This window comes from Colias croceus, chromosome 14, assembly GCF_905220415.1.
Source record: "Colias croceus chromosome 14, ilColCroc2.1".
Taxonomy (NCBI): Eukaryota; Metazoa; Arthropoda; class Insecta; order Lepidoptera; family Pieridae; genus Colias; species Colias croceus.
In genome coordinates this window covers 4,931,161-4,957,637 of record NC_059550.1, presented here as the reverse complement: position 1 = coordinate 4,957,637, position 26,477 = coordinate 4,931,161, and the positions used below count along the sequence as shown (strand labels likewise).

The 26,477-nt window shown below is 33.6% G+C and overlaps 2 protein-coding genes across 2 annotated transcripts; both read right to left on the bottom strand.

Annotated features, from left to right (window-relative positions):
* Positions 1–6,870: 6,870 nt before the first annotated feature.
* Positions 6,871–9,936, bottom strand: LOC123697569 (calphotin-like). The gene is made up of 4 exons (XM_045644111.1): positions 9,799–9,936; positions 9,408–9,454; positions 7,410–8,687; positions 6,871–6,958 (listed from the first exon to the last, which is right to left on the bottom strand). The coding sequence occupies exons 2-4, from the start codon at positions 9,452–9,454 to the stop codon at positions 6,871–6,873; spliced, it is 1,413 nt and encodes a 470-aa protein (XP_045500067.1). The 5' UTR covers positions 9,799–9,936.
* Positions 9,937–23,223: 13,287 nt separating this feature from the next.
* Positions 23,224–24,525, bottom strand: LOC123697568. The gene is made up of 2 exons (XM_045644110.1): positions 24,229–24,525; positions 23,224–24,003 (listed from the first exon to the last, which is right to left on the bottom strand). The coding sequence occupies exons 1-2, from the start codon at positions 24,523–24,525 to the stop codon at positions 23,224–23,226; spliced, it is 1,077 nt and encodes a 358-aa protein (XP_045500066.1).
* Positions 24,526–26,477: the final 1,952 nt, after the last annotated feature.

The following is a 26,477-nucleotide window of genomic DNA, read 5'->3' as shown; positions in this document are numbered from 1 at the left end:
CACCTTCTATTTTTAAACCTATCTAAAAAGTAATAATTATATCCCTAAATATATAAATCCATACTAATATTATAAATGTGAAAGTAACTCTGTCTGTCTGTCTGTCTGTCTGTTACTTAATCACGCCTTAACTACTGAACCAATTTGCATGAAATTTGGTATAGAGTTATTTTGATACCCGAGAAAGGACAAAGGATAGGTTTTATCCCGGAAATCCCACGGGAATTATGCGGGTTTTTCTTTGACTGCGCGGGCGATGCCGCGGGTGGATAGCTAGTATTTTATAAATGTCGTTCTTAACAATCCTTTTTTATTTGCACATACAAAACGTCCTATTTAAAAGAACCCAGTATGGTGCAAATTTACTGTTTCCACGTAACCCTTACACGACAATTATCGTGTCATGAATTATATACGCGAAAAGCATAATTATAGCCTGAAGCAAACAATACAATGTTTTTGTAATACTCACCTATCTCAGAACTTCACACGACATCTGAAATAAAACAGAATTTTTATTTTATTACACTTCATCAAAGACAACCCGTGTAAATTCAATTTTCGTCCGAGTCACAATTTTCTTCGGGCCGTTGATACGTAACTGTAAATATAAATAAATATCATTTTTATTTATATTTTCATGGACGAAAATTTTCTTACTGTAAAGGTAAGGGTAAATTAAAATTACTAAATTAAATTGTTTGTAAAACCCTTTGATGATGATATCAACAGAAGTTTTCCGAGAAAGCATTTAAACGTGTTGTAATTTTGTTTTTGTTATATTTGTGTGTACATTTCCTAAAACTCTACATACACAGACTCTACAACATACAGTATTCACAATAATTTTGAATTTATTATGACGTGTTTATGTATTTTTATCGAATATACCTACTACAGTGATTATAAGAACGACCTTTTTCATAGAAACAAATATAAACCATATCAATTGCAATTCATTGCACACCACACATCAAACGTATCATAACCATAATTTCCAGCGCTTATTGTATGACAAATGGAAATATAAATGGCATGTCAAACGTAATCATGTCAGATTATTATCAGAAAATTGTTCAGTTTTCGTGGCGCGGCGTCTACGCGACGCAGGCCTGCCGTGACGGTAATGCCGCGGGAATACAAATACTGCCACTATTAAACGAAGGCAGGGTAATTGCAGCATATTCTTGTTATTGGCTTGCAATACAAGAACAACCTTTTAACATTAAAAAATCAGCGGGAAGCCTATCAACGTCTCTTACGTTATTGTTGGCACTTGGCGGTATGCTCTTACAAGTTACAGTGAAACTTTTGCTGTCGTTGTGCTTCCCGTGTCATCTTGTATCTATAGATAGTATGGGGCAGGTACCTATGCATAATGCGGAAAAATATTGAATCTTCTTCAAAACTGCCTAAATCAGTTCCACAATACCATCGTTTAAGAAGGAAATGTAAATAAATTAAAATATTTCAACAACATTTATACAGAAAATTCTGTTTAGTTAGCGTGGTTTTTATCAGTTTATTTGTTTCGCAGAATACGTTTTATTATAAGTATTGTCATGAGCGTTATTATACATAGAATATTTAAATTTCGTGTAAAGATAAAACAACACTTCAAGAGAAAAAACAAACCCTATAAATCAAAACATTTACAAACAAAAGTTCCCGAACCAATTATTCTTATTCACAAACCAGCACGTCAAAAGCCGACGTGTTATCAACACTTAATTATTAAAGCCGTTTGCGTTAAATTAACACAAAATAATCATTAAATACAAACACTTCACTCGTAATAATTCCGCTTTAAATCATAACGTTAGTGAGTCGTGCAATTAATTGCGTGAAATAACTTTATCACTGAAAGCACATTATACCGTGAAATGTTTGTAAGCGTGTTACACAATAAATAACGGACACTAAGCTGATTAGCATAAAATCGGGTCGACATACCCAGAATTACCTAAAATCTGTTAACAAATGGTGGCTTTGCATAATTGAATGAGTCCAAAGCAAACGCGGGCATATGGAGCACGTTCTGTAGCCAGCTTTTTCTAACCAATTATATTCTGGGAATCGTTTAAAAATGTGATGACTAAAATTCTAATATTTGATACGATTTGCATGCCAATGTTTGCTAACATCGATTGAGCTTACTTTACATAAGTTTTATTTTGATATGACTGAGAGTTTTCACGTTGGATATATATAATGGTGAAGGTAATATAACTTTTAACTCTTAACTTTTACCTCAAAAGACTATCAACTAACACAGACAGGGGATTTCCCTAAATAAAACGACCAATAACAAAACTTTTATTTTTTTATTTGGTATTTTATGATTGCAAGTTTTCTTATTATCTACAAAACAAAACCCTTCAATATTCTATTATAATATCTATAGAATCAATACTGTTATTCGACCTTATGGCACTTCAACTAATGCATAGTTTCGATCTGGTTTCGGGTGCCTCAGATTGCAATGATTCCGTTTGCATTCCAATCCTCGTGAGTCTCTTCAATTAGACCATTGTGTTCTAAGCACTTTCTGGAAATTGCACTTACAATTTCAAATATTCTAGGTCCGAGAGGAAGCTTAATTGAAAGAGTTCTGTGCATACGTGCGGTGGAAATTACTTAATAATGCAACTGGTAATGCGACGGTGTAGCCTAACTATTATTTTTCGTTTCATGAATTAGAAATTGATGTACTTATATTTCATGAGTCCTGTAATATTATACTGATAATCACGTCCATAAAATATTTAAAAGTAAGTACAGCTAAACATAGCTTGTGTTTTGCCTAAAATTACAATACAGCGAAAGTTTGCGAGTGTTGAATCTTTGGCAGAGCAGGTTACTACCTAAGTACCTACTTACTTAAAAGTTTCAATGAAACTAATATTGTGAAATCTAGTTAATTCCAACATCAGTGCACGGCATTTACTATAATATGTGTATCGGAATAACACACAAGAATTAATTACTAATTCTAGAGAAAATAATATTGCCTTGGTTCGTTCTAATAATTATTTTAAACGAACCGAGGCAACATTATTTTTTCTTTTTATTTAAGCGCCATCTAACCACAAAACAAGATATTACAATGACAGTATATTATTGTCAGCATCTAGCGCCCTCTTGTATTTTATGCGTGAACTAACACCGCAACGTGCCGTTTGAAACTAGATGGCGCTTTAATAAAAGAAAACGGTAAGTTCTTTCCTATTGGTATTGATTTAAATATCTGAGTTTGGTTTAGATTCATGAATATATTCTATGCGTTCTTGCGTAGATTCTTAGATGATAACGTAGTAATTATTTATTGATTTTTTATTATAATAGCCTTTGTTTTCATATCCATACATTTCCAATCATTTATAGCACAGTAGTTATTTACACAAATGTATATTTAATACTTACATACGGTCAGTAGCATAATACTTGACTGACATACTACCTGCATTTTCAGTCGCAGTTATGTAAAACGGATTTTATAATTCGAGGCCTGAAATCATCCAAATTAATGACACTAAAAAGATAATTAAGTACCTACTTATTAAAATGTTAATTAAATACCTATGTATTGTACTCTTCTTTCTACTTATATTTAAAGAAAAGCATACATATTCTTAAGCCACTCAAAATTACACAATAAGTAAGTTTCAAGAACTGCAATAACCTAGATTTCTCATTTCTCTTTAAATACACCGGTATCAAGAATAAGGCCAAAGCAGACTGTTGTTAGCGACAAAAAAGGAAAATTTTTCACAATGAAGAAGGAGGTACTAGTTACTAGTTAGCTTGCCATAGTAAAACGTCGTGTCACTGTTTGTTCATCATGATATTGTGCAGTTGGTGTGTACGTTTGTTGAAGACAACTTCTTTTAAAATACTATGCCGTAAACGTCTTGAAAGTTAATAGCTCTACGAAAATGTAGGTCTTAATGTGTCTATTATTTAATAAATAAAAATCTGCATATAACGCACATTGCGTTTAGTTTTATGGGGCTAATATAATAATCGCGATTTCCCTTCTAAGACGTCTATAGTAAATTATAAGGTATTTTTAGAAACTTAACTAAAAAAGAAATGGTAGAGCTAAAAATAAGAACTTATTATTTATAAGCATTACGTGGGATAATGTTTACATTTATCCTACGAATAGAAAATATTATTTATTACATATTTCAGCTTATTTCAGGCATTATCGCCTATTAAGTTGGGGTGTTATAATCCTAAGGAATATATTATTTAGGAAGCATATTATATTACAGCAAGGTAAACATTCGAAAATGCCCCGTCACAACCATTAACATTTTACCAGACGAAATATTATAATCGTGTCGGCAGTAAAATAAAACACTCCCGTCATAAAATCTAACAAAACTAATTTTGCATTATTTAGCATTTTACAAGTCCTATCAGTATTGTGCATACGTTTACTGTTTGTTTAGGACCCTACTAAAACCAATCTAAACTAATATTTAACAGTTTCGGTGGACAGTTTTATGTTACCGAGTTGACAGAGGGCGAATCTGTGCATTGTATTAAACGATACCTGGCATATAATTTATTATTTTGACGAGCTTTTCTTCTACGAAACTAAAAAGTTCTCCAGTAGGTATTGATACACAATCCTACTAATATTATAAATGCGAAACTTTATGAGGATGGGTGGATTTTTGATACTCTTTCACGCAAATACTTCTGAACCGATTACAATTAAATTTGGTATGAAGGTAGCTGAAGAGTGAAGACCCAGAATAATACAAATGCTATTTTTTATCCCAGACATCCAACAGGAACGGGAACTATGCGGGTTTTCTTTGAAAGCGTGGGCGGAAATCTAATTGAATATTAGTATCAATAGCATACATACAAACATAAAATGTAAGCTTAGTATACAATGGTAAAACCTCATTTTATAAAATTATGTGCCATAAAGATAGAAAGCTCTATTACTGTGATCTGTGCAGCAATGACCTATTAAAGGAGTGCAGCACTTGGTGTTATGTACATCATGTGACGAGGTTCCGAACGTATTTGATGGTACTTGACCTGATTCTGTTAGTGTTGTAGAACTTGTAGATAATGGATAATTTAAGACATAGCTACTGGTATAGGTATAGACTAAATACTACTGACTATATTTAATCAAATACATACACAATGTTGGATAATATACCTAACGACAATATAAAATATTGAGTAGGAAACAGACAGACAAGCAAGAAAAAAAAGCTTTATATTACTATAGGTCTGCAATTATTATGATTGTGATATCATATACATATTATAAAAAAAAAATAACGTTACAATATTAATTACAAAAAAGCGATTATATTTACTCTGAAGTCTGAACAAACAAATCGAGCTTGATTACTTAATTCTAAAACATTGCAGATTGATATTAGAACATTTAAAGTGTAAATAGAGCAAATAGGTAGAGATAATTTCATTCCAACATAGGTATGTATTTACATTTTGCTTACCAAAGCTGAATAGAATTGGACACCACATCAGCAATGCTATTTAAACCAACATAATGGGAAATTTCAAACAGTTAGACTAGAGATGTATTTCAACACGAATTGAGGAACGCAAGAATTAAAGGGGTTACCACAACCTCACAGAACATGAACATTGAACGTCCTTAAAATAGTTACGGTGAGTTATCACGTTCGTACGAAGCGTGGGAGCCAAAAGCTCACATAACTATTTCCGATGGCAACAAACAATACCCCTAAATCACCTACCCTTTAACCTTAGAAAAATGTTCGCAATTATTTTCACTGGTCCCTTATCTTAGCTTCTTTCATAGCATTATTATTTTGAACTTCAGACAAAAAATAATTAAGAAAACGATGTGTTTTCTATCAATAAAACACCGTTTAAATAATTCAGGAAAAAGCTCTTCATTAGTATTTGTGACATTAAAATTTTCAATTTTCATATTTTATCCTAACTTCTGAATGTCTAAGTTTAATGATAATATCTAGATGAAACAAATGTATGAATCCAAAATTGGAGAGCAGCCATCTCATGCTAACTTGAATACGTTATTAAGGTCAACTGTGTGCTAATGAATTACGCATAACTCGCTTAAGCTGGTCATTAGCTGCTTAGCCGAGAGATGTATGTGCATTCACAATTTACGATTATTTCATATTTGGTAGTTTTAAGAAGTACAGGTTTATCAATACGTGGTGTATAATTTATTGTTGTGTAGAGCTTTTCTATAGGGAAAAAGTCCTCCTAATATTCTACACATACACATAATTATTTACACAAAACAATCATGCAACCTTATATCTTCTTGTATAATCCGTCATATTTTCGAAATTATTGCAAAAGTATTTCTTCCTTTTTTATCCTTTTGTGACTTAAAAATTCTTATTTAAAAATATACTGTTTTCGTTAGAATACATGCACTATTAAAAATTAAAACAACGCTAGCAAAAACACATAACATTTTCAGAGCTAGTTATTCGATACAAAGAAATATTTATAGAGTTATCTTTAGACAATAGGCACTATAGTTAAAACAATACCTCCCATGCTGAGTGAAAGTAGGCCACTAGGTATAGGCTTTTTATTCACAAAATAGCTATCTGGGATGATGAATTATTGAAGTTTTCAAACGTTGCTTTTATAAGTCCATTTTGTTTCACTTACATAACAATATAGTAGGGGAAGGCGGGGTAATTACGAATACCTAAGGGAGATTTAAAATAAATCCAAAAATACGATATATAGGTTACATTTAATCAGTCATTCTGAAAGTTACATTATTATACGTTACACTATTACAATGAACATTATTAATTTCTTTTGATAAAATCAACTTTTCAAACAAAAACAAAACATTTAGTGTTCGTGTTTACCCGACTCTGGTCGGGCAATCACGAACACCTGGTGGGGCAATTGCGATCGTTCGCCATTGACCCAGACTAGCCTAAAAATGAGATCACATACGACAGATTAGTCACAATTTAACCTTAATTTTAAATCAGTTTGTGCGGCAAAGATCACAACGATAGCCATAAGAAGATGATTGTCCGTCTGTACATTTTTCGTGTGCCCAATTTTTGCAAACATAGCACTGGATCCAATCTTCACCATGTGGGCTATCTCCGTATTTTTCATGACAAAAAATGCAAAAATACTCTATATTTTCTTTGGCGCTCTTTGGTGTTCTTCTTTTCTTTATATTCTCATTGTCAAGACAAAACTCCTTAATATTTTTAAAATTTATTACAGCTTTTTTATTAGTTTCTAGTTTTTTAGCAGTCTTTTTTTTTTGTTTTGCTTCTTCACCTTTTTCAGTTTTCAGTCTCTTTAATGTGTTTTTTATTTTTTGTTTTTGATCGACTTCTTTCTTTTGTTTTGCAATTTTTTTATTGTACTTTAATTGAAGTTCATCTTTGACAGGTGTGCTAGTTAAAATAACGGAATGTTTCTTTTTGATGTTGCGCTTTGTAGTCTTAGGGGTAATAATAGGTAAGTTTACAATGTCAGATAGTGCAATAGCTACATGTTTTTCAGGAGTTTCTGCTCTATGATCAAGTATATCCAGAACAGGTGCAGGAGCTTGTATGTCATTAGCTGGTACAAACACTGGTGGTTCAAGAGCAGGTACAAGAACTTGTGCTTCGGAAGCTTGTGGGTCAGGAACGTGTACTTGAGCTGGTACAAAGGCTGGTGGTGCAAGAGCAGGTACAAGAGCTTGTGCTTCGGAAGCTTGTGGGTCTGGAACGTGTACTTGAGCTGGTACAAAGGCTGGTGGTGCAAGAGCAGGTACAATAGCTTGTGCTTCGGAAGCTTGTGGGTCAGGAACGTGTACTTGAGCTGGTACAAAGGCTGGTGGTTCAAGAGCAGGTACAAGAGCTGGTGCTTCGGAAGCTTGTGGGTCAGGAACGTGTACTTGAGCTGGTACAAAGGCTGGTGGTTCAAGAGCAGGTACAAGAGCTGTTGCTTCGGAAGCTTGTGGGTCAGGAACGTGTACTTGAGCTGGTACAAAGGCTGGTGGTGCAAGAGCAGGTACAAGAGCTTGTGCTTCGGAAGCTTGTGGGTCTGGAACGTGTACTTGAGCTGGTACAAAGGCTGGTGGTGCAAGAGCAGGTACAATAGCTTGTGCTTCGGAAGCTTGTGGGTCAGGAACGTGTACTTGAGCTGGTACAAAGGCTGGTGGTTCAAGAGCAGGTACAAGAGCTGGTGCTTCGGAAGCTTGTGGGTCAGGAACGTGTACTACAAAATTTTGTGCAGGTGGAGTTTGTGTGTCTTCGAATTCGATTGGATGCAAGGGATAGATTCCGGCAGCTCTAAAACCACTTGCTGCTTTTTCGAGATTGCTGCATCGATTGAAAGCTCTGGTGAATAATTCCACAACGTCATATTGTGTTATGGCCCTTCCAGGATGTTCAGCCATGTAATATTGGCACTCTCGGTTATATGCTGTCTTGATAGGTCCGTAGAATGTTAAGTCTAAAGGCTGTAGTCTGTGGGACGTATGTGGAGGCAGAGTCAATAGAACGATACCTTTGTCACGACATAACGTGTAGACATCAAGGCTGATATGGCTATCGTGGTTGTCCAAAACTAGGAGTATAGGATCATCCTTAGTAGGTTTGGCGTATGAAATGAAGTGGTGAAGCCATTCAACAAATAGACTCTCATTAATCCATCCCGAGTCTGACACAGCAGCAACCATATTTGCATTACCTCCTTTTAACAACTGTGCATTCATACGTTTTCTTTTAAAAATAAAAAATGGAGGTATGTACTGACCAGCTGCACTAAATGCACATACCACTGTTGTCGTAGATCCTCTTTCACCACTTGTCGCATGCCCGATTTGTTTTTGGCCTTTTGGTGCCAAAATTTTTGCATTCCTTTGCACATTTGTGATGCCAGTTTCATCAACATTGAATATTTTATCTGGTTGAAAGTTATGTTTGTTTTGTAGTTCTATTAAATTGTTATAAAATAATTGAACTTCGGGGGCGTTAAACGAATTAATGCGATTTAGTGAGGTCGCCTCAGGTTTTCTCAGGGATATTCTAGGGTGCCTCTGCATAAAACCCCTATACCAATCTTTTCCGGCCATTTTCTTTGTTTGGTTAAAAGAATGCGGAAGTTTATTCTCCTCTGCGAATCTAAATGCAATTTTACGAACCATATTTATGGTTAATCCGTAAAACAGTTTGCTGCAATTTATAATGTGGTTTTCTAGTTCCAATTCTTGAAGATCCGAGAAGACGGATTTTCTCCCACACCTTGGTTGTTTAATGACCATCTTCTTCATGTGGTCAAATATTGTGGTTTTAGGCACCGAATATACAGTAGACGCTTTGCCTAAGGTTAACTTTTTGCTCTTAACATCTTCAATGGCCCTTTTTAGATCTTCCACGTTATATTTTGTTACCGTTTTACGTTGGTAGTTTCGAGGCATCTATAACAAGTAACACATAATTATTGTTATAAAACAACACTAAACAAAACAAGTGAAGCAACAGACACATCAATATTTTCTATGATGGGGCAATGCCGAACGTTCGTGATTAAACCACTCAGTTCGTTCGCCATTGCCCTTCAAAGTAAATCAACAAAATATCATTTTTAACTTTAGGTTATGATTAGCTTGGCCGCATCTGATAATCGTAATAAAATCTTAAACCACTAACTATTTATGTCTATAAATGTCGTATTAGAACTACAATTATTTCAAAAGTTACACTGAGTTTCATTTATGCAATAATTAGAACAAAAAGAACGAAATAATGTAATTAATCATACCTTGAACGTTGTGCACAACCGTGGCGCTCCTGTGTCCGCATGGCACTAGCCACGTCGTCACTTCCAAGATGGCGATGTGCAAAATCATGCCATCTCTTTCTAACATAGTACAATTGCTGTGTTCGGGATTACCCATCGTTCGTGTTTACCCTCCCCTCCCCTACTTTCACAGATTGTTTTCTTTATTGTTTACTAGTGGACCGCCCCGGCTTCGCCCGTGGTACATATATCGCAATAAAAGGTAGCCTATGTCCTTTCTCGGGTATCAAAATATCTCCATACCAAATTTCATGCAAATTGGTTCAGTAGTTTAGGCGTGATTGAGTAACAGACAGACAGACAGACAGAGTTACTTTCGCATTTATAATATTAGTATGGATGGACGCAGTACCTATTACATCAAACTGTAATATATCATGCGAATAAATAGGCTAGAAACCTATTTAAACGTTAAGAATTTAAATAAAAATCCTCATTTATTCTCACAATAGGTACGTAGAGCTTTAAACGGTATTGTACATGTCACCCTGATTAGACTGCTCGTGTAATTTGTCTGAATTCTTCAGTGCTAATCCGGGTGCGGCCAAGCTTAAATTTGTCTTAGTTATCCTTGACGAAGGCAAACGTCCTACACTCACTTAGGATTATGTAGTTCATCGGTGTCCTTCACCTTAATGAAGGTAGGTGAGTTTTTCGTGCGTAATTGAATGTCTTGTATTCGTAGTTATTCTATTTGCCGAGACCGTCGGATAATTGAAATAGTTACTGGATATAGCGCAATCATGTTTTTAATTAAACGTGAAGGAGGTTCATTAGAAATAAGGTTATATAATTATATATAACTATATATAGATGTTATAATTAATGTGTGTAATTTTGGATTAATGCAATATATCTGTAGATATTAGATTATCATGCTTGAATTGAGCTTAATTCCAATTGATTGATCTAAGAGACGTCATTGGAAAGCTCTACATAAATGTAACAATATTTATGATGAATAACGAATCATTTCCTGTACAAGTAAATTTCACTAATAATTAATTCATCTGAATGTACTTTCATTTTAAATAATCTTTTAAATAATTTTAATAAAGAACAACATTTATTATTGGTAGACAAGGTTAATATAAACGTCTAATCACCTAGATATAGTCAATTATCTTGCACAAAAACATACCTACAATTGTAAGCCGTGGAAGGCATTATAAATAAAGAGTTGTTTTAAAGTACATTGTTTCACACAAAGCTATACGAGTCTTCAATAGCCGTTCGTCGCATCCTGTGGTAGATCATGTTCGTATAATTCACGTCATCTAAACCCGGTAATGTCCGCGGACGCATAATTTATGGCTGAGGTGGGCATTTGCATCGATTGCGGAGTTATATCCCCTGCCAATCCCCTTATATATAGACACCTATGACTAATAGAATTTGTGTCTAATAAGATTGATATGGAATGAGTGTTTGCACCCCTGGCAGCTCCCGTGGACAAAACTACAGACAAATTTTTCTGTAGGTACATCAACCCGATACAGGATATGATTTTTAATAGTTAACTGCTGCAGATGCAGTATTATTATATTTTATATTTATTTATTGTTTATTGAGCATATCAGAAATAATATATATAGGTACTATAATTAGATACAATCAAAACACACGGCTCATAGTACTAAAAGGTGGCCTTATTGCTCAAAAGCAATCTCTCCCAAGCAACTCTGATTGGTAAGGAATGTATGCTAGTACGCGTATGTATAATAATGTATTACTACAATTTTCATATCAAATTTTATCCAAATCTGTTTATCTTAAATTTTTAATTGTACATTAATTGTAACAGACAGATAGACTTTTCCATTTATTATATTAGTATTTGTTTTGGCATAATTTAAATAACAAGTTAATTATATAAAAAAATTATAAAAGATGACTATTAGTTACCTAAACTTGGAACACGGTGTCCCCGGAAATCGGTCCCACTGGGCGGTACCACAACATTAATTATTCAAATAAATTACTTATGTATATTTTAAGCCACAACAGTAATGAATAGAAAGCTTCTATTTTTTAATATAATATTTTAAGTCATGAGCGTTTAAATATAACACTTTCTCCCTAAAAATATAAAAAAAGTATATCATTATTTCCCATTATGAATGTTTTATTGTTAATTTAATTTCAATTTGTTTTTATTTTCAGCGCAGGAATAAACCAATAAAGGTGTGCTTACAATAAATTTTTCCGTATATCCATACGAAAAACATACCTACGAAACAGTCGTTAATTTCTACGAGTGAATACACATCGAAGGATCGAGTCATCAATCAAAACTTTCAGATCGGATATTTGCCTGACAGTACATTTAGCTCCTTAATTAAAGCTCCGAACAGATGGCGCGTTCCAACCGCCATAGATTTCAATTAAATCGTGTCACCGCACAATATTGCGTTTTATTATTCATCCATCAGGTTGGTGCTGACGAATTGTTCACGAATCTAATTTCGTCTTTCAGATTAATTAGTTTTATATCTATTTGAAGTGGTTTTCATTTGCGTTGCGGTTTTGCAGGACGGAGGAGGATTGCAAAACTTCTGCAGTTATGGTATCCTCATTTATTTTCGCATTCGAAAATTTCCGATTCAATATTAAATTTCAATGAATCTTATATATTACATTTATAGCTGGAACAAGGCTGGAACGAATAAAAATATTCAATTCAAAATAGATAGATACGCATTATCCACGCGTGAATGGTCTGTTTCGAAACAAAGGACAATTGACACAGCTCATATCCTGCTGTCAATACACAATTTAAACCGTATTTATTCCATGATAATTCCTTTCAATATTTCATTAACTGCTTACATTCATATTTTATTTGCTTTTTATTTGTTGTCTATGTTGGCTCTCATTTTAAATGTTTAAGTTTCAACATCAATTAGAATTTGTTAAAAGATTCTTAGAAATCAATAAATATTTTGGAATAGTACTAATAGTAATAGCCAAATATTATTCAGTTTTAAATTATCAAAAATCTTCTCTGTATAAATATTAAATATGAATGATACAGCATTACCTACGTATAACACATGCCAACTTGAATCCAAATCGATTTCTATAATACAAACCACACACCAATACAGCAAATACTCCATTTAACATGAAAACGCAAACACATTCGCTGTATCTGACTTTTTGCGCCGAATCAACACATTTCACTTACCGGGACTTACATATTTATAGCATCAACGGATAAAATCGACTGTCTATCCGATATTGCCGCGGTTCGCAAGTAAAAAATGTGGCAACGCCGACAGGCTCTCGACGGGTATAAGCCACTAATCGGCTTGTCACCTACAGACAGACATTGACTTTCAAATCACGTAGTTGCAATCTGCATACCCGCACACCGTTAGGGGACCTTTAAAAACGTTTTTACAAGAAAATACTGGAGTTGATTCGAAGCGCACTCGCTTTTTCAGATACTGTGACGTATAATAGGGAGTTTAGCATACTTGATTGGTTTATACTGTATTGATGGAAAAAGCAAAATCAATTTGGTATACTTGTTATTTGCAAAAAAGAACCTGCAATGAAATTAATAAAACTTTATATGAAGAATTACAAACTAGCTCTATCTTCAACCTGGACAAAAAATTTTAATTTATGAATTCCTGGCACGAAAAATAAAAACATTTAAAATATTACTTTTTGTTTTAATTTTCTAATTATAGAGTTTATTATTGTTTAGCCGGTGATTTGAAAACGATTCAGTTCCCAGAAATAATCCCATTATACTGTTTATAATTGACACATGATACTTCATTATTTATCAAACGAAAGCCCAGATTTTATAGCACAAATATTCTAAACAGGCTTAATATAGCGATCGTAATAAAATGGCAGAATTAATAGACGCTACAGGAAAATATATTATATAGGCTTAATTTCCAATACACGGGATGCTCATTAATGTTACATACGGAATTATCACGTTAGAATATTACATCGCGATTCGCGATATTAAAACCTACGTAAATATGACACGATTTAAAATTAATATGGAGACGTGACAACCCTGCTTAGTGAATTTAATAAAGACTTCACGACGCCAGATTCTACAAAGATTGATGTTGAACCTGGAAAAAACGAAACTGAACAATATTAAAACATTTAATAACAAGTGTTTTTCGTTTAAACGGATGTTGACGAAGGTTTCGTAGCTCATATTTTAGCGTAATCTGTCAGTCTGATAACTTTGTATATCTTATTCAGTGGCAGATATCATACTTATTTCTTAGAATTTTGATACGTATGTTGCATTTGTATTTTTATGTTATAACTCTAAAAAGGTTTCGACTTTCTTGATTTCGACAACAACTATTATTACAAGGGCTCGCAGGTCATCAATGGTAGTCTTCTTTATGATCATTTTTATTTATATTCAATATTCATATTAATATTATACATGTGAAAGTAAGTATTATGTTTGTTACTAGTTTATTATTTAGTTTAAACGTTATTACAAAATAATTTAGGGCAAAGACTACCCACTTTTGGAAATAAATGTAGGCAAAATCTATAAGAAATTGATACGACTCTACATGAAGGCTTTAAAGACTTTAGTGGACCCATTTTCGAACATTGACCACCAAATTAAAGAGTTGAGTGCACAATCAAAGTAACCTAATAGAATACATTATTCTGAAAAGCATCTTGACGTCGTAGTAGAAAATTTTCTTTCTTTTGTTTTACTGTAGTCCATTAAAACAGTTCATACATCACAAACATCTCTTTAACACATGACACAAATTAAGACATCATTCAAATAGTTTTGAAAACGAAGCAGACGTGTTTGTGCGATTTAACCGGCCGTTAAGGCTGAGTGACAGTGACAAATGACGTCACGGCCACGGCCCGTGTGTTTTGCGTCACTCAGTTATATTCAGGGCTATGACGTCACGCGACGTATCTTGGCTTGTTTATGGTTCGTCTCTGTGTGTGAGTTATGATACGTTTGTCTAGCGTGCGACATCGAAGATTTATGGAGGAAAGATGACCGTAAAAACATCTCTTACGGTGGCTGAGGTATAGCATATTATGAATTTTGAAAACGGCCTGCTTTATGCAAGGAAATGGAACTCGGGAACGGAAAAAGCTAATTAATTTCCTACACGTACCTATAAACTAATTAGATAATAACTAATTTCGTATATTCTTACATAATAAGTTAATTAAAACAAAAGTCATATTTTACAATTTGATAATTACTCTAGGTAGAGTCCTTAATTTTATAAATACAAAATAATATACCTATAGAGTTTTATGTCACATTATTTCTAATACACTTTTGATTGTGAAAAATATAAGAATCAAACAAATGTTCAAATCAAACAATTTCTCTAATTAGACTTATTCACATCTTGCAAAAGAGAAAAAAGCACACCTCAATCCACGAAGGACATGCTAATGGTAATTAATTGCCATTTACAAAGCGTATTTAAAGCTAAAACCCGCACAAAAACGAGCAAAATATAAATCTAAACGGCGCAAGGAAAAGCGGTATAATATTAGATATTTGTTTTCAAACGTTGGAACGTGCACCGAGCAGACTTTAATTGCCCCGGGGGTGGTCTCGTTAGTCCGTCTGTTGGTCTGATTGACACGTATTCAGCTATTGATATGCAACAGGGCCGGCTTGTTTGGCTTTTTGATGCTATTACTGAATGTTTTGCGAACGATCCTTAATACGCTGACGCCGTAACAGCGTCTAGAGGTTTTTATAAATTTCCGGCAAATATTATTGAGTGCTAATGATAATGACGAGTTTTTGAGTTTGTTATAAATTGTATTTCATAATTAAATTCATTGCGTTCTTTAGAATCACAGTTTGGAATAGAATAGATGGGAGCGTCGAAATTCGGACTTCTTATAAAATAGGACTCTCTGTTACACGTAGTAATAAAAATATAGCTATTCACTGCGTATTAATATACAACTAGATAAATAAATTACATCTACGATTTTTTATTTTTTCCAAGAATAAGTTTGCAATACAATGAATAGATAAAACAAAACGATGAAACTGAAATCATTTCTTATGCAACTCTGGTTAGTGACTGCGAATAATTATTGAAAAAAAATCTATCTAGTCCCGGATGTAATAGGAATTAGATGTTTTCCTCTTCCTTTCTTTCACTTACCGGATATTTTACGCATTGCTAATTCACATTTCAATTCTCCATTTCCTATGTTCCAACAGAAAGCCGAGTTGATAATTCAGCTGACTCATTAAACACTAGTGACTAGTGGATAGCATTAATAACATTTTGTCCTCATTATCCGAAGTCATAATAAACTCTGCTTGACAAAATGTATGGCTCTCGAGAGCATATATTTCATTAACGTGTCAAAGTTTTAATGATGATAAATCGTGTGTTCAAATACGTATTTAGAATCTTATTCGTTGTTTAATGGGAACTTGAGCCTTCAAGAGATAATTACTGCAACCATTAATAACACTTGTCGACGAATAAGACATGATATTAATTTGATGTCACCTCGACTCAAACGTGAGTCTGTGGAGAAATGCCGGCCTGAACTGAACGTATCAGAAAATTAATAAGAGGAGTAATCATTTTATTCATCATAAAGATGAATAAGCTTCTTAGCATTAAATCTCTTTTTGAATTATTTTTGTGATAACCTAAATAGTTGAAAGTTTTAAGTTAACTAACATGCACATCTTCTGTTTGTATTAATGGGCTGTAATTATTATCCCAATAACGTGATTAAATTAGATGAAAACATTCATAATACCTATGGAATTAATTATTATATTAAATTTTTCATCATACTGCCTTAACATCCAAGGCATAGTGATAGAACGAAAGGTACCAAATTGTGAATTTTTCTCTACAATAATTATGCCTATGATTAAATTTCACCACATTCGCGTTTACACTTCTGTTTTATCAAAATTCCTAGCTAATTTTAGCTAAGAATGTTTTCCCGGTTCCATTACCTACTCCAACACGTCATTGGGATAATTACGGCTCATTGAAACAAACAAAAGACGTGCACTTCCTACCCTATGTGTGAAAAGGTAATTGGGTAACTTGAAATTGCGACTCTTGGACATAATGGGTAGTTACGGTCCTGTGAAATATTGCTCATGTACGTAATGATAGTTTAAATATAGGAATTACTTCTGATGAACGTTTTACCGTTTATCATTGAAAAAACTCAATAGTAAGTGCTTCTAAGATGAATTTCTATTATAAACTTAACAGGAATTTAGAGGGACATGGAGAAAGAACATTACACAGTTGCAGTGGACGATCGAATCATAACATATTACATCCATATTCATTAGACATTATGTAGATAATTAAATTATAAATAAATATTTATGAAAAGTATATTTGCTATTATTTTAAATATAAGATTTAGAATAGAATAGAAAGAATAGAACAGAAATACGTTTTTTATACTTACAAACAGAATGCTTTTTCTATTGATACGTTTTAAGTTATACACGTACGCCTGTAAGGTTAGTAAGAACACAATATGCGAATATTTGCAAGTAAAATACTAATTAATTAATAAATCCTGTTGTTAATGTATTTTGGTAAACATGTAGGTTAGTATTAGATCCGTTAATTACAACTCATAACACTTTAACCCATTGACCACCGAGCGCCCCGATCGGGGCACGACAACAATAGATTTCTATTGTGTCTGAGATTCTAGGGATTGATGGATTAATCGGTACTACTCATATAACATTCCGTAGCCCTCTACGAATTGTCGTAGCTATGTATTTACTACGATTATGATAACTCTAACCTACATGTACTAAAATTAATGAAACCATGTTTCGATTGAGACTTACGTAGAGGTTGATTTTAGTTAGTGAATTATCAAGAAAAGAAACAAATTGATTCAAGAATTATGTATAAGCAGCCTTATGCAGTAATTTCTAACAGAAAGTAAAAAACTAATAATTTATATGAAAACTATTAGATTTTGTCTATAATTGCATCTGTATAAAAAAAGAATAAAACCACATATTCGTGTATTCCACCTAAGCATTGAGAGACACAATCAATTTGGCTATAATCAAGTAATAAACACGGGCTTATTACGCAAAACTAGATGCATTGCGAGCCTTTGTCAACTCGAACAGCCAGTCAAGTCATACGGCTGTATAAAACCGACGCCTTTCAAGCCCAAGCCACTCATACCTACACTGCATACAATACAAAACTTGCCTGTTTTCCCATTTCACACTCGTCAAAGAATTTCTTTTTAAAATACCTTTGTAAGATTTCAACCTTTTCATAAATATTTTTTTCTAAGTACGTTTCAATTTAAAACGTGCGTATGTTTTGTTACATGTATGAGCAGGTATTTAATTCAAAAACGTCATCTTTGTATTCTTTGTATATATTCTCGTAGTGTACTCACTCACGGGATCTTGAACATATTGCAAACATGTATTACTTAGAATATGAATGCTTTATTTTAAAACTTTCGTTAGGGATTAGCAGACGGTTTTGTGTGCTAAACATAGCCAGTCTAATAAACATAAATATTAAACATGCGTGACTACTAATATGCGAAATAACACCCCTCGAATGAAAAGTATATATAGCAAAAAGAGAAGTGCCCTTTATAATACAAAATATATAGACTACTTCAGGGCTGGAGGTGTAATGATAAAATAATATAGAAAATATCATAAAAATAAGGTTCTCGTTTTCGCATCCATACAATCATTCATGGACACAAGTAAATAGAAAAATAGATGTAAAAACTATATAAAAACTATACAATCTATATAAAAACTCAGTTGGTAAAATTCATAAAATACCTATTAAATTAATTATCTGTTTTAATAATATAAATTTAAGATAGCTTTTCTAAATCACCTTTTTATACTTTTATTTAGAACTTTCCTCTGGAACAAGAATTAGTAATCTAGTCGGTAATAATTAACATCTGAGTGGGCAACAGCAAAGCGTGGGTAGTTTTAGCTTATAATTTTTAAGGTAATAAAATTCAATCTTACTGCTCTTATTTATTCTACTAATTATAAATTTTCTATTGAAGTTAAGGTTCACTTCTGGGTATATAAATATCTTAGTTTATATGAAACGGTATACATATTATATTCGAACAAGAATTTGTCGTTTCTTTCCAATTTTACATGAAGAGTTGTACTTAGATCCAGATTTAAAACATGTTAAATGATCTGCAGTTCTGACTGAACTCTTAGAAAAACGAATTGGTCGTTCCTATCCATCATGTGATGAATTCAATACACACAAATTAATCGATATTGAAATCTTAATGTTTGGTAAAATAAAATTTAATATATCTATTTATTTTTATGTAAATAAGGCCATTCCAACGCTGCCAATATCCAACAACGAATTTACTTCTGTTGCTTGCTTTCTATAATAATATGGTCCTGCTTATTAAGTAATTTTATCATATTGTATAAAAATATTAGGATGTTTGCGATCAAATATGTTTAAATATCTTTCCATTGTTTAAAATACACTTATAGTTATGGTTATATTCGTATTGACGCTGATCCACCCTAACTAAACCGATTACCGTGACTAGTGATTAGAAGAGGAGATTAGTCGAATGTACATTGATCAATAAGGACCGCAAATTAAACCATAGGCCAGTCTTGTCAGATCCAGCAATTTGTGGTCATCTTGCCGACTGAATTACATTCAACATCTGATGATATAGTCAACTTCTGTGGCGTGAAACGTCATAAATTGCTAAATGGAACGTTACTCAAATGTGTACATGAAATATATAATGTAAAGTAGGTATACTTTAAACCTACTATTATTAAGTTTATATTTTATTAGATAAATAAATAATAATCATAGAAATTATTATGACACCGTATGTATTTTGCGATAGAAAGCTAACAACAAATTAGTTTCTTTCACATCAATGTACAAAATCGACTATACATTTAAAATGACCATAATATTATAGGTAGGATGACCGAAAAAAAAATATATTGAAATAAAGTTTAAAAGGACATATAACAGAAAGTCGAAGTGCTAAGTGAAATACCCGATTAAAAGCAACTCAATGCTAAAGCACAAAATAGGCGACAAAATAAGCAATAAATAATGGTGAATTCGGGTCGAAAAATCGTATAACTCTTTGTTACACGGATCAATCCCAAATAGTCGCCACTGAAAAAAGCAGTTCCATGCTTTTCATCAAAATGGCAAAGCGAGTATCGGACGAAGTGACCGGAAAATTCGATAGCACTTCGGGCGATGCAGCGAGCCTCATAAGCGGCAGCGGGTCCACGGGCGGAGCGGGCGAGCCGTTAAGTCTATTTGTAATACCCGTCCGCTCAAAGCATCCGATAAAACATTTTCACTCCAAAATTGTACAAAATTGAAAGCCTTTTCAGTACACTAAAACACCACTATTCGTGCAGTGAAGTGTTCAAAATCGTTCGTTTACAACTTCGCAAAAATGATTGTCGCAGATTTCATTTGGGCGCGCGATGGATTTTTTATTTGCTTTCTGAAATATGTGTTACAAATATTTTCAGACACATTTTATGTATAGCGTTAAAATCAAACGTTGACATTATTTTTATAACACAATATCAAAAAATAAATATAAAATCCCGTTTGTTTTTAGTACCTACGTGTCATCCAAGTTATTTTTGAAGTATGCACCCTTTATGTACCTTTATTTTATTCTTATCTAGATTGTAAGCTCAACAAGTTTCGGTGAAATTTTTTGTTGAGCTTTTTATGAAAGCTTTAAGTGATTGAAAATTAATATTTGATAATTTTAAAATAAAAAATTTAATAATTTTTTAACATGTCCGTTTCTAAAATTAAGTAATAGTAGGTATACTTTTTATGTAATTCAAATATCCAGAAATTTTAATATTTAATGGGGCATTTGTTTGTAAATTGTTATTGTTTTACTAACAATAAAAAGATCAATAATATAATAACATGACATTTTTCAATTTACCTGGTAAATGGTACCAACACCGACTTCAAGAATCTAGAGTGCTATAAAGTGCCTAGTAAGTCTATGTAAGATTTAATTAAGAACAGTGAGTTTTATGTGCTACGAGAAACGGGTAACGTAGTACCTAATACTGCAATTTCTATGTTCCATCTTAATTAAATTGCTAGTTATCAAATTACTAATAAAGAGAAAGAAAATTTTAAATATTTATTTCCAGTAGGTATATTGCATAGGTATTAGGTAAGACGTATTGCAAATTTGGGGTATTTTGATAAAGGTTCTCAAAGAAAAGCAATGATTTGTCATAAAAAAACATCGGTTTAATTACAATACATAATTGAAGTCTTAACATTGCAGGAAGAATCCTTGAATCTTCTATATGACGCAGTAGTAATACACGACAACAACACTATATTTAATAGTTGATTCACCACAGCTGCAGCGTACATAATATACTATCGAAAGCTTCCCGCAATCCACTCGCATTCTAATGCATAGAAACCTATAGTGAATCCAACAATAGAAATACAAAGCATGTCCCAAACTATCCTTGACGCGCCCAAGCGTACCTACCTCCACTAATTACCGCGTACCATCGCATTTTTCATACAGATCACGGACCCACTGAGTTCCCTATCGATTGGAACCTTCTGGCGAGAATTGCCCCGGCTCCAAGAAATTAGAGGAATGCAGCCGTGAAACGGTTTTTCTCGTTCCTACAGCGTGCACCGCTTTTACATAAACGTGACGGTATTTTTGAAAGAACGGTTTAATTTATTAATGTCTGAAACGGGTTTTTAATAATTTACGATTATAAAGGGTTCAAAGGATGTTGAACTGCATTATGAAGAATTTGTTCAAATGAATAAAAATTCAACAATTTAAATGTGAGACCCAAAAACAATCTTAAAGATAAGATAATCTTTAAAAGGCATGAGCTTACATTTCAGTATACTAATTCCTATTTGTTGTCAGAAACCTACACCGTAATATCAAGAAACGCTCTTTGTCGTATAATTTTGCGTCGTCCTTAAGTCCTTAGTCGCACTGGCTACAAAAAAGAGTAAAAGTCGCGCGAACTACGTGCTAATATAACCGCGTTCACTTGTCCCCGTTTGTGCCTCCACTTGTTTTCTTTTTGCACTTGAATAGCTCTGAGTGCGTATGAACAGGCGAAGTGGCGTCGGGTGTAAATTGAAACACTTGCAAATTTCCCCATACATTATTCATGTACCAAACACCCTCAACACCCTGACAGTTTTAGTTGACGCACGAATTCCAATTCGGGACCAGCACCGCTTGAATAGTGCTGAAGAACTTCGCCTCGTGACGCCGTCACTTACAGAATAATCGAAGAGTTACAAATCACAATGCCGCCTATGTTCCCGTCGCATTAAGTGGGTCGGCAATAATACATTTCACATATAGGAACCCCGCTAAGACGGCTATGCAATAAGGAGGTACTGAAACCCACAAGCTGAATTATTCTGACCCTAATAAATTTGCGGAGTCAAACGAGCATTGTTAGACAAATGGGTTTCAAGACGTATAGTGTTAAGACATATTATAAAGCGTGCGTTTTGACAGCTAATTTGTTTGACGATTAATGTTTTGTTATCGTTGCTCCTTGTTGTGTATTTATTAACACTTATTGGTGAATAGACTTACTTGGTACACGGTAAATGGGCTTATAGACTTATTTGTACACGCCTTACATAATATAAAATTTCATGAAGAAAATAATAACATCCCAATTTAGGTATATAAATTACCGTAGGTAGGTAGTCTATTATTATCAAGTCCACTCACCAATTGTGCAATAGCAAGAACTACTTACTCTACATAGCTCAGTTATTATAATTATGTTATACTATCATGTATATTAAAGTATTTGAGAAATCGTTACAAATAAAATTATAAAACAACAGTTTAATTGAGTCAATTACAGAAACAATTGTGATTATTCTATTGGAAATAAATTACGGAATATACAGAAATAATGTCACAATCTGGCAGAAAAATTTCACGCCAAATTCGCAATATTACAATATAAAATGTTTACCATAAAACCTACACAGGCGAGATGTTAATTTACAAAACACATTTGCCTTGGAGAGTTTAACGTAATTTCTTTCTCGCCGAGGCGTTTCCTCAAATAAATTACAAGTGTAAAATTTTCAACAACAAAAGCGAAACAACAAAAGACTCGCGGCTCGCAACATCCGGACGGCCCTTCCAAACTCAGTCTGATTACGGATTTCCGAATAAGAAAAAGGAAAAAAGCCAAAACGTTTTCACATAAAGTGTACCTAACCGTCTATTGTGATAACATTGCAAAATATGAATATGAACTCCAGGAAATTACGCATAAATTTAAAAAGGTTACTTTTCACTGTCTATATTTTGTATGGAACATTTTCTGTTAAGGAGTACGTTTATGTGATAGTCGACATACTCGAACAGATCCGGTTGCGGGGTGTAATGTTTTACATAAAGATGGAAACGAGGGTCTTTGTATGGTTTAATTTCAATTGTATCACCGCTGGGAGTCGGGGCGGGAGGGGGCGGGGTGGAAGTGGCGGGCGATTTCAGTAACGTGAACGGTCCACGTCCATCAACCAGCGTTGGCCTCACTTTCCGCCACAGAAACGGCTGTTTATGTTGCGGCCCGTGATGGGTTGCGATGTGCCTCGTATCTTGTTGCTTAGGAAGCGGCACCGTCAATCCATACATTTCAGGCAACGATAAATACCAGTAATCAGCTCCGTCTCCAATTATAGGGAATAATCTCTTATTACAAAATCTCGGTCGGAATTTTCTTACAAATTCGTTGTACTTACGCTTAAGCCTCCTCATGTATTCAGTATAATGAATGGATTTAAGCAGCTTTTCAAAATCAGACAATTCTGTCGTAGCTGGCTCAGAATATACACCGGCACATACTGCTGTTCGAAGTAAATGATGCAGTTTAAAAACAACAAATGCGAGCCACTTCCTAGCTTCTTCTTCTAGAATTTGTAGATCGTCAGCTCGACTCCTTATACGAAATTCAGCAGCTTCGGCTGCTCGTCTCTCACCACGTTCTTTAACTAAAGCCAACCATTTTCTATACGATCGATAACAAAACTTGGTTCTTCTTGAGTAATGCCCTCGCCATAATGCCTGTTAGGAAGGTAAACATCATTTAATATATTAAATAGGTGGTACTTTTCTTTACAGCCCTAATACTTGCATTAACATTTAATGGTATTGTGGCCGCAAAAGTTTTGCAAGTAAAAAATAATCAGTTCATTATCCTATTACTGAAATAACGATGAGTAGTCGTATAATCCTACATATGTTTATTTCATGAGTACGTAACAAAATAACACAATTTACCCATTTTACCTGAATTTTAGTAGCTGCACGAGCATAGTGCCTTCCGTGTTTGTTTCGCACGGCACGTCTCAATGCGGCGCGATACGCCTTTCGTGCTCTATGTATTCTAAAAGCACATTGAATCGTAGTTGCGTTATGTGATAACCAAGCCACGTGTTTTCTTATAAGATATCCTCTCGTCATACGCTGTAGCAGCAATACAGCAAGAAACCGCTGGTGGCGCCTGGCCTCAGCGAGGTCGGCACGTTCTTGTAGATCAGCGTAAAACTCATGAGGAGTTGGCAAAAAACGATATACAGACGCCATAATTTGTAATATACAGAATATTCAGACTTGCTTACAAATCAGTGTTTAACAAGACATCAAAGATAATTGTCAAAAATTGACGTAAACTTTTATCGTTTACAACCCGTGAAGATTCAATTAGTTTGCATAGGGCTCACCTTATTATCAAGATGATACTTCAGACGGTTTTAAGAGCGCGGTAATAAGTCCGGGTATATTTTATTTGCCCCTAAACGAGACGGCTGGCTTGCCCATTTCGTTATATCCCCCGAAGCAATGATATGAGTTGTATTTGGAGAGTTCTCGCGCTTGAACCCTCGCTCAGGTGGGCTCGCGTGAGACGTCATGAATAATTCAACGATCAAAATGGCAAGGTGTATGCCTGTTTATTTATTTTTCGCCTTAAATTTACTGGTAATATCCGCATATATTTAGTTACAGCAAAAGTAAATTGCAAAGCCGAAATTCGAATGTATTTTTGGAACTCGTTTGTTTTGGTTTTTATATAAAGCTATGCCAGCTATTAATACTAAGGCTATGCCAGTCAGCCCGTGAATGGTAGTTTAGCTTTGTATACAATGTACAGTGTAATTTAATCTTCACTATATATACGAGTTAAAGGTTGTATATTATAGTTAAGATGTTACAAGTGTTCCAATTAAGAAAACGAATTGGAATAAAGAACGGTTTTAGATAGCTTTGCGTAAGCGGATAAAGTATGGCAGTAAGCCGGCAAACGGTATTTTCCTGTAGTAAATTTTCTTCGCATTCTGTATCGTTGTCGGTTACGCATCTGTTATTTTTGTAACAAGGTTTTATAGTCAAATTTGGTTTACCTATTGTAAAATAAATGCAAATTTTTTGCTAAATAAAACATCTTTACATATTTTATAACATTCCTAAAATTCCTTAGAAGGCTTATATTTTTATAGCTGCTTAATCTGAAAAGTAAATTATAACGGTAAATAGCTCATTATATACACGCAATGCAATGCAAATGTAATTACAATTTGTCACAGAAAATTACAGGAATGTAATTCTACAAACCAGTGGTAGTAATCAATGCTTTCCCTTTGTTAATTTACGGAATTCAATCGCTGATTACACTGAATTACCGACAGCTCGTAATTTGTAGGAACATGTCATTAATATACATGTATGAGACAAAGATAAAATAACTGGAGCGAGATAAATCATTAAGTATTTATTATATAAGTATATAATACAAGATTACATATTGTACGAAATCAGTGTTCTGTTAAGCATTCTTATGCTTTTCTTTTTATTTTTAAAAATATTTTATTATATTCACAATATTTTTAAACTTAGGAACTGATACTTGTAATTAGATCATTCATCATAGTGTAACTAATAATTACTATAATTATTATTGCTATACAGTATACACCATAAAAACATAAACAGTTATTTTGAATCCCCAAATTTTTATCTTTATCTACGTACTCAGAATTTATGCAAATACCTTGATAAAACTCAAATTATAACATCGAAAAATAACTGTTTGTTTGATAAAATAACGCTCGTCTGCAAAAGCCATTAAACGAAGAATGAAACTTTAAAAGATTGCCGTTGTTTCATAATCGTCTGACACACTTTGGTTACTAACTTCATAGCTCCATCGTAATAGCGACTATGTGAGCAATTTACCTCCTAATAAAATAAAACTTAGGTAATATCTAGAAATTTCTACGTGGTGCGAAGTGCTAAAACACTTTACTAATTACGCTCACATGTCCCTAAAGATGGTGCAATGCAGTGTTTGAAGTAATTTCTACTAATATCCTTAAGTTTAAGCCAAGCAAAGTCGAAGCTTCGAGAAGTTTGGAATAACGGAGATTGTAGGAACTTCAATAATATTTAACACTTAAAACTGTACGCGATTTCAGCTTAGTGCTTAGCTCGAAAATCTATGTTCTACTATAATTCTACTATTTATTTGCATATAAAGTAAG